The 9,466-nt window shown below is 35.8% G+C and overlaps 1 protein-coding gene across 1 annotated transcript in view; it reads left to right on the top strand.

The window, feature by feature from the left end:
- Positions 1-9,466, top strand: part of WDR75 (WD repeat domain 75) — a 46,706-nt gene that overhangs the window by 28,730 nt on the left and 8,510 nt on the right. Inside the window, 7 exon segments of the mRNA XM_011974260.1 lie at positions 1,067-1,223; positions 1,689-1,777; positions 4,867-5,025; positions 6,075-6,134; positions 6,227-6,342; positions 7,456-7,631; positions 8,793-8,950. Coding sequence (XP_011829650.1) covers positions 1,067-1,223; positions 1,689-1,777; positions 4,867-5,025; positions 6,075-6,134; positions 6,227-6,342; positions 7,456-7,631; positions 8,793-8,950 — 915 coding nt within the window.

Below are 9,466 nucleotides of genomic sequence, written 5' to 3'. Positions count from 1 at the left end.
TGACAGAGTTTCACCACATGATTCTCATTGCCATTTTATGAATGTAGGACTGAATATAGGCTTTGGGATATGTAAATTTTAATTGGATCGGATTTAGTCTATTTGATCCCCAATGCACCTCAATTTAAAACATATTTGAAATGGAGATATCTACCTAACAGAGTTGTAATGATGAATAAGGTGACATATTTAGAGCAGCTAGTGCTAAGTATTGAGTAGTTACTATTTGAAAGTAATAACTACCTCTTCCCTTTTACCTTGCCAAGATTGCTTTCTTTTTTTTAATTCTTTTATTTTTTTGAGATGGAGTCTTGCTCTGTCGCCCAGGCTGGTGCAGTGGCATGATCTCGGCTCACTGCAACCTCCGCCTCCTGGGTTCAAGTGATTATCCTGTCACAGCCTCCTGAGTAGCTAGGACTTCAGGCGTCTGCCACCAGGCCAGGCAAATTTTTGTATTTTTAGTAGAGACGGGTTTCACCATATTGGTCAGGCTGGTCTTGAATTCCTGACCTCAGGTGATCCACCCGCCTTAGCCTCCCAAAGTGCTGGGATTACAGGTGTGAGCCACCATGCCTGGCCGATTGCTTTCTTCTTAGTATAATAAGGATCCTGACTTCTTCAGAGCCTGAAGATTGACAAGTATTCAGCCAAAGAATAAGAAATAGGCTAGATATTATAACAAGTAGATTGACCCCTTTTTATTTGTCCTTTCAGATGCATTAGCCATTGTCTCAGATCTAATGTCTCAGGTTTGATTATGCCTCATGCTAAAACGTAGGTTCAGTGAGAAATTTGAACAAGCTTTGCCTAGGCCAAAAAAAATCACTAAAATCTTTACTTAAATGTCAGTGGCTTCCATAGATAAATTATTATGGTAGAATATTAGTTACATGAATTTATATTGTATATTAATGTACGTTTACAAAACAGCATGCTTGATTCTTGATCAAAATTTTCTTTTTAAAAAAAATCCTGCAGTTATATTTATTGAATTCAGAGCTCTACAATTTCGGTTGCTATTGCTGGGAACTCTGCTTTACTTAACTACATCACCACTCACCAAGAGACTTGAATAATTAAGGGAATTTGTTTTTTTTTCCTAGGTTTACTTTATCATCATCAAGAAATAAGAAGCATGCTAAGAACAATTTTACATGTGTAGCATGTCACCCAACAGAAGACTGCATCGCATCTGGTCACATGGATGGCAAAATTCGTCTTTGGTCAGTTTACTTATGAAGAGCATGGCGATCATTTATGTACTATTTTATGTTAGTCCTGTAGAACAGGGCTATCTCTGAGTCCAAGGAAACAGCCTCCCTTTCCTTTTTTGTATGCTTTTCATTTCAGACTTACTGTTTCAGGATTTCTAGCCTTGGGCTTATAAAGCAAGTGAAAAATTTATTGTTGCCTATAATCATTTATTGAAGAAAACTTTTTTTGTTTGCCTTTATCCTAAAAGGAAAGACTGACAATAGTGAATATCTAGGAGGGTACCACAGATGGCTTATTATTTATGGAAGTCAGTCACTCTGGTTAGAAATAGAAAGTGTGCGCATTAAAACCAGAAGGCTTCATATTATGATTTATTATGTTTGGTTATATATTATGTTTATTATATTTGGCATGCCATTATTTTCCTAACTTAAACCTATGGTCAAAATAAGAGTTTTGTTTTTCTCCAATAGGAGGAATTTTTATGATGATAAGAAATATACATACACATGTTTACATTGGCACCATGATATGGTTATGGATTTGGCATTTTCAGTGACAGGTAAGTGTAGGGTTAATTATTAAAATGAACTTGAAGTATATGAATCAAGTGTTTTAATTCACTGTATGTTTAGTTTGGAAGATTTAAAAGTACATAGGCCAAATGAATTCCAAACACTTGTGTATTACCCCTGTATTTGAGGCTTTGCTCAGCACAATGTACTGAGGGTTTTGAAGCCCTTCAAAGCTCTAAAGTGTACATTTGTGATAAAAATCTCTGTTGTTGACATAAATAACCTATTTAAATTATATGACGTTTTGAAGGTATGTCTGTCTACATAACTGTGTGTCCTCCATAACTGTAGCTTATCAGGTGCAAGTAACTATTCTAACACTTTACATCCATTATCTGATTTAATCATTGACCTAGGAAATGAGCGGCATTATACTCATTTTACAGATAAAGGAAGTAGGATTTGGATTTGATAATTAGCCTAACATGACATGGCGAGTAGGTGGGATTTAGACCTGGTTCTGATTTTAAAGCTCTTGTTTTTAACTGTTACATAGCCTTATTTGAGAACACTTGGTCACAGGATGGAGAACATCACACACCGGGGCCTGTCGTGGCGTGGGAGGAGGGGGAGGGATAGCATTAGGAGAAATACCTAATGTAAATGACGAGTTAATGGGTGCAGCACACCAACATGGCACATTTGTACATATGTAACAAACCTGCACGTTGTGCACATGTACCCTAGAACTTTAATAATAATTTAAAAAATGAGAAACCAGGAAAAGTGATTTTTCTTTCTGCAGGTCTTCCTGGAGACTGAAAGGACAAGTCTTAGATGGTACCATATGCTGTGGGATCCTTAGAGGCTTACTTAGGTTTAATGCCCAGAAGCCCCAGAAAATAAGAGGCACCTTCAACCCGATTATGGTTTGGGGAGTAATGACTAGTGTATGGAGACAATGTAGGCTGCTTATTTGTATTCTCTACCCTCCTTCCCACTCCACACCCTGAAAATACTAGTGAGTGCTTGGTATCCTTATGTACACGTCTGTATATGTTCCAGGCAGGGTCTGTTTTTTGTTTTTGTTTTTTTTTCTTTTAAGACAAGGTCTCATTTTGTCACCCAAGCTGGAGTGCAGTGGCACCATCTTGGCTCACTGCAACCTCGACTTCCCGAGGCTCAAGCGGTCCTCCCACCTCAGCCCCCTAAGTAGCTGGGACTACAGACACGCACCACTACGCCCAGCTAATTATTTGTATTTTTGTAGAGACAGGGTTTCACCATGTTGCCAGGCTGGTCTCAAACTCCTGACCTCAGATGATCCCCCTGCCTCTGCCTCCTGAAGTGCTGGGATTGCAGGTGTGAGCTACCGTGCCCAGCCGCGATTTGAATTCTTGATGTTATATTTCAAGTAGCATGAATATTTTAAAATGAGAAATAATGGTTACAGTATATAGTTTTCAATGAAATGTCCTCACTGACTGTGTAGGTATGAGTTAATAGAAAAAGAAAAAAATAGCTGTGTAAATGTAAAAGAAACACAGATTTTAGTTGTTGAAAACTTTATAACTTAAGGCATATATGAAATGTATGCACAATGTATCATATGTCTATATATCAGATTCAACTTCTTAATTTTGTTTGTGTACATCACAACTACATACCTTTAGTCTTCTGTTTAGCTAGATTTTATCAGCCTGCAGCTTTAGAAAATTTGATAGAAACCCCGTTATCAACCAGTGATCTTTAAAACCAGTCGTTTTAGATTCATGAAAGAATGAAAAATGGGTATTTGATGGAATACTTCTGAGAAAACAGTCTGAAACAGTGTCCTATCTATCCATGTAGTCATTAAGACAGTCTCTTGCAGGTTTTTGTTTGTTTTCAAACCATTAGATTTAGGTGGCCACATTTGACTGGTGGCTACCGTGTTGGCAATACAGCTATTGATCAGTTTGAGGAGAATTGATGTTTTTATAGTATTGAGTATTTTAATTTGTAATCATAATAAATACTTTTCCACTTTTTAGGTCTTTATCTCCGTGAGTTAGAATTTTTTTTCTGTAGGGTTCTCACATATATTTTTCACTAGACATTTGATGATCTTTTGATAGTATTTTTTACTCTATATTCTAATTGACTTGCTAGTATTGAAAAATAAAAATGATTGTTGTATATTTCTCTTATAATCAGCTAAATTTACTTATTTTGTAAGTTTATCTGTAAACTGTTTTGGCTGTGCCTTGATGTAGTCATGCTGTCTGTGAACATGGAAGTGATTATTTCCTTCTTTCCAATCCTTAAGCCTTTCCAGTTTCATTTCAGTGCACTAGACATCCAGTTAACATTGAATCAAAATGGTAATAGCATTCTTAATCACAAAGGGAAAGTTTTCGATAGTTTAACTTTTAGTGTGGTGTTCTCTATAGATGTTATCCAGGTATTCTTGATGAGATTCAAAGGGTCCCATCCGTTCCTGAGTTTCTGAGAGGTGTTATCATGAATGGGTATAGAATTCTGTCATTTGCTTTTTCTGCATCTATTCAAATAATCATGATTTTTTCCTTTTGTTCTGTAAGTAGGGTTACATTAATTTATTTTTCAGCTGTTAAGTAATCTCCCTCTTGCAGTAAACTCTGTGATGACATGATATCCATTTAATATATCGTTGGTATAGTATTTTACTTGAGAGTTTTCATCTGTCATGAAATTGGCTTGTATTTTTTTTATATATATAATATTTTTATAGTATTATTAGGATCTTGTGAAGCAAAGTAGGAAGTGTCCTCTTTTGGTTACATGTAAGAGTATAAAATTGGTTTATTTCTTAAGTGTTTCGAAAAATTTATCAGTAAAGCTGTCTTGTCCTAAAAGATGTTTGTTTGTCCAGCTTTTCTAGTTGTCAACAGAAGAGTTGGTCAGCAACAAACTAATCAGATATCACTGGAAAAAAAATTCCTGAACCAGTGATCATTTGTCTTCAGAGTATATTAAAACATATGAAGACACTTTTTGTAGCTTTAAATGAGTTTATTTCTCTAGTACGGTAGGAAAAAATAAAGTGTTAATTATATTTTTCTTTCTCTTTTTTCCCCAAAACACCGTCCTTTTAATTTCTCTGATGGATATGAAGGCACCAGCCTGCTGAGTGGCGGTTGTGAATCCGTACTTGTAGAGTGGCGCGATGCAACAGAGAAGAATAAGGAGTTTCTCCCACGTTTAGGAGCTACTATTGAACATATCTCAGTCTCGCCTGCAGGAGATTTATTCTGCACTTCTCACTCTGATAATAGTAAGTCTAAACTTTTATTGTGAGGAAATATATAAACACCATAAATTAGCTAGCATCTGTAGGGAACAGAGAATAAAGAGACATAAAACTAAGAGTAGCATATGAGATTTAATAAGCCTTCTTTTCCTTGCATTACTCCTCTCTTATCCACCTCCCTCTACCCCCAGGCACCACCAGAATTCAACGTTTTTGAGAATTATTTTTATCAAGTGGAGGCTAAGTATATTTGGTTATTGATGTGCCACTTACATTTTCAAAGTCTTAGTGTGGGATGACGTGGGGAAGTAAAGGGAAGGTTTGGAAGGGGGCATTGGTGCTTTCATAAACGTGGCATTTTCAAAAGAATACTGCAAGATTCTCTTGATACAGCTGTTACCTCGGGGCATGAGTCCTGTAGATTTGATAGAAATAGAGGTGGTCTTGTATTTCTCCAAAACTTTGTTCAACCAGTGACTGCTCAGCCTAGACTATGGTGTCTTTGTAAATCCACTTCCTTTTCTTTCAAAAAAGAACATAACTGTGAACAGTTCATTTAGTGGCATGAAAGAGTTAAACTATCTTTATTAGATATATTCTTTATAGATTTTGCATTAACACTTAAAATGTGTTAATAGGCACAACTGATAAAAAACTTAAAGACTCCAACAGAAAACCCCTATCCCCACCCCTAGATTTTCCACTAAATCACAAAATATATTCCTGATTTTCTAGTAGTACTCTGAGTTCATTGAACTTACTGGGTTGTTTTGTATTCTGGTATATTTCAGAATGATGTAAACTCAGATGACTCCTTCACCTTGAAGCTCTAACCCAGGGGTGTCCAATCTTTTGGCTTCCCTGAGCCACATTGGAAGAAGAATTGTCTTGGGCCACACATAAAATGTACTAACACTAATGATAGCTGATGAGCTAAAAACAATAATAATATAATGTTTCCAGAAAGTTCATGAATTTGTGTTCTGCTGCATAAAAAGCCACCCTGAGCCACAGGTTGGACAAGCTTTCTCTAACCTATTGATATTTAAATACCTATTTTTTTCTACCCACAGAGATAATAATTATTCACCGAAACCTTGAGGCATCCGCAGTAATTCAAGGCCTAGTGAAAGGTATTGCAGAACTCAGTGGATTTGGAATCATGAACATTTTAAAGAGTGCATATTTCTCTGATTTCACCTGTTATTTGTCACTACTTCTGCAGATAGGAGTATCTTCACTGGTTTGATGATTGATCCAAGAACTAAAGCTTTGGTTTTGAATGGAAAGCCTGGCCACTTGCAGTTTTATTCTCTCCAGAGTGATAAGCAGTTATACAATGTAAGATTTTGATTCATTAGCCTTGAAATTAATGAAAGCTCTTTACAATATCACTGGAGTCAAGCAGTTTGTTTAGTAGCCTTTAAAACAAGATCCTGTGCAGATATTTACTTGAACATAGTATTATTCATGGTTAGTTAGTTCCGTTGTTCAGAGCATAATTCCGTTGAGGCCACAGTTGCAGATTAAATGTAAGCCAGTGGGCACTCCTGCACTTGCTGTCTCTATCTTTTGTTTCAGAATGCCTTCCTATTAGCTGTCCCATACATCTGTGCCTTTGAGTCACAAGGATAAAGAAACAAAAATAGGTAGATTGACAATACAAATTTGTATCTGCTTCGTAGTGAAACACTGTCATATTCACATATTGAAGATAAAATGTTCAGTGTCGATTAAAGAGGAACACTTCTTACAATCCTGATAAGTCCAATCCAGATGTTCCACTTTTCTTGTGCCCCACAGTACTCTTTATAGATCTCTGTCATAGCAACTGTGACACTAGCTCTCTCACCGTGGCCTTTAGACCCCGAAAAAAAAGGAAGCGTGTTAATCTTTTCATGCTTATCTCAAGTATAATACCTGTAAATTGTAGGCATTTAGTATACTTAATAGTAGGCATTTTATTTACTTAGTATAGGCAAGGAAATGGGATTTTGTAAAACAACCATAAATAAATGCTGCCTACTTACATTGGCTCTCTTTTTCATTTCTTAAAGATTGTAGGTTTATTTCTGTTCTGCTTATTTCTAGTGATGGAGAATCTAGCCTTGAGATGATGTAAAGCTGTATGTTCTTAGAAACAAAAGAAAAGCACTACTATAAATTAACGGTTCTCTTGTATCATATAGTGGGTGTTAGTAATCGCTAATATTCAAGGTCATTGAAGAATAATTACCACCAAATTGATACTATATAATGTGTTCCCTTTTTTAATGACAATTCTAGTGTCCACAGTAACAATTAGTTCATGTTTACCTTTATTTAAAAATCTATTACTATAGATTATAGAAATTGTCTTGGATATAGTTAATTATCATTCCTTGAATGCTGTAACGTTTGTGTATTTATGTTAATAAACATTTTGGTTTTTTTGTTTTTTTTTTTACTCATCAGTTAGATATTATACAGCAAGAATATATTAATGATTATGGTCTGATCCAAATTGAACTAACAAAGGCTGCATTTGGGTGCTTTGGTAACTGGCTTGCAACAGTGGAACAGCGGCAAGAAAAGGAAACTGAGCTTGAATTGCAAATGAAACTGTGGATGTATAATAAGAAAACACAAGGGTAATACTATCTGTGTAGCCACTTAATTTCAAAGTATAAAATATTTCACTTCCCATTTTACGGTTTCAGTTGTCTTTAAGATGTTTCATCTTGACAAGGTTTAGATTTAGAGATACGGGAGAGGTGTTATTCTAATAAAACCTTTAAGCTTTTTGCTCTGAGAAAGCATTGGTGTCCTCTAAATCATAATGTCATCTCATAATGAATAAAGACACATGGAAAAGTGACACCTTCTCAAGGGCATAATACCAAATTCTAGACAAATCCAGGATTAGAATCCAAATGTTCCCTTGCACTTCCATGAACAGCATACTGCCTTTGGAAAAGAGGGAGTATAGGTAGAAGTGTAGCGTAGTATAGTGTAGCGTGGATGTTGTGATTAGATAAGGAATCCACTCTCGTACTGTGGCTATAATAACCATTTATCAAATCTTTGCTGTGTGCCAAGAACTTGGCTTAGAGCTTTGTACCCATTGTCTTACTCTTCAAAAGAACACTGTAAGATAAGCCTGTTGTCTATATTTCATAGGTAAAGAAATAGGCCCAGAGAGATTAAGTGGTTGTCCCTAGTCACTGTTTTTATAACTTGTGCTTTTTTAAAATCACAACCCTATGCTGCCTTGATGTTCTTTTAAGAACACAGTCCTAGTTATCTTTAATTCATAGCGTTGCCCTCTAAGCTCGAAACAAGCTTTAAGAGGTCATTTAGGTGACTAAAAATAGTAAATAATGACCAGCCAGTTTGACTAAGTAGTTTCCTGTCTATTTTTCCTTGGCCCAAGTGGGGTGTTTCACAGCCATTCCATTTTTTATTTTCAAAAGTAGGCAGGAATCTGGGTTCTATACAAGTTCCTGCAGAGTTTGATACAGTAGGCTTTTGAGTATCATTGATTGGTGACCTGTTTTATCCTCATTTTGTACCAGTGGGTTGACTAGTACACATAATGTTCTCTAAAGTTACAAAAGGGCAAAGGTGATATATTAGAACTCTTTGCATCCTGTGGCCATTAAAGGTAGAGCACTCAATTGTTTGTCATTCTAGGTGATTATCAGTTGCCTGTTGTTCAAGATGCTATTGTAAAATGTACAGCATGTCAGAAATTCTTCTATACATCACTTTGTCCTCATGCAAGAATAAATTTGTGGTTTCCTTCCCGCTAGGTTTATTCTTAACACTAAGATTAACATGCCACACGAAGACTGCATTACAGCTCTCTGTTTCTGCAATGCAGAAAAATCTGAACAGCCCACCTTGGTTACAGCTAGCAAAGATGGTTACTTCAAAGTGTGGATATTAACAGATGACTCTGATATATACAGTACGTGAATTAAATATGTTATGTTTAAAGTGTGCACAATTTTAGGAATTAATTTCTTTTTCTCATGACTTGTATCCATCCTGGGAGGACATTTTCTGCTTTATTGAATTCTACAGGATATTGCTTAATTTTAATAGATTTAAGAGATTACATTTTACATGCCTTTTTCCTCAAATCTGTTCTTTTTAAATGGCATTCTTGATTAATCATGTGCTAATTATTCTGGTTTTTTAGGGTAAAGTAAAAGGGGCTTTTACCAAGAGTCCTTTCACTCCTCCACTAGAGGGAGGTCAAGGTCTCCAGGAGAGGGCATAAATTTCAAAACAGTCAGATTTTGTAGCAATTCTGACTTAAAGAAGTTGTGGGGAACAGGTTTTTTTGTTTTGTGTCTTTGTTTCTTTTTTATTTTATTTTTTATTTGTGTGTGTATCTTTGTTTCTTTGTTTCTTAATCCCTACTGCTTATAATGTTCCTTGTGTAGCAGTCTTCCTTTAACAGTGGGGGATACATTCCAAG

Source organism: Mandrillus leucophaeus, unplaced genomic scaffold (genome assembly GCF_000951045.1).
Source record: "Mandrillus leucophaeus isolate KB7577 unplaced genomic scaffold, Mleu.le_1.0 Scaffold143, whole genome shotgun sequence".
NCBI lineage: Eukaryota > Metazoa > Chordata > Mammalia > Primates > Cercopithecidae > Mandrillus > Mandrillus leucophaeus.
This window is presented reverse-complemented; position numbering and strand designations above follow the sequence as displayed.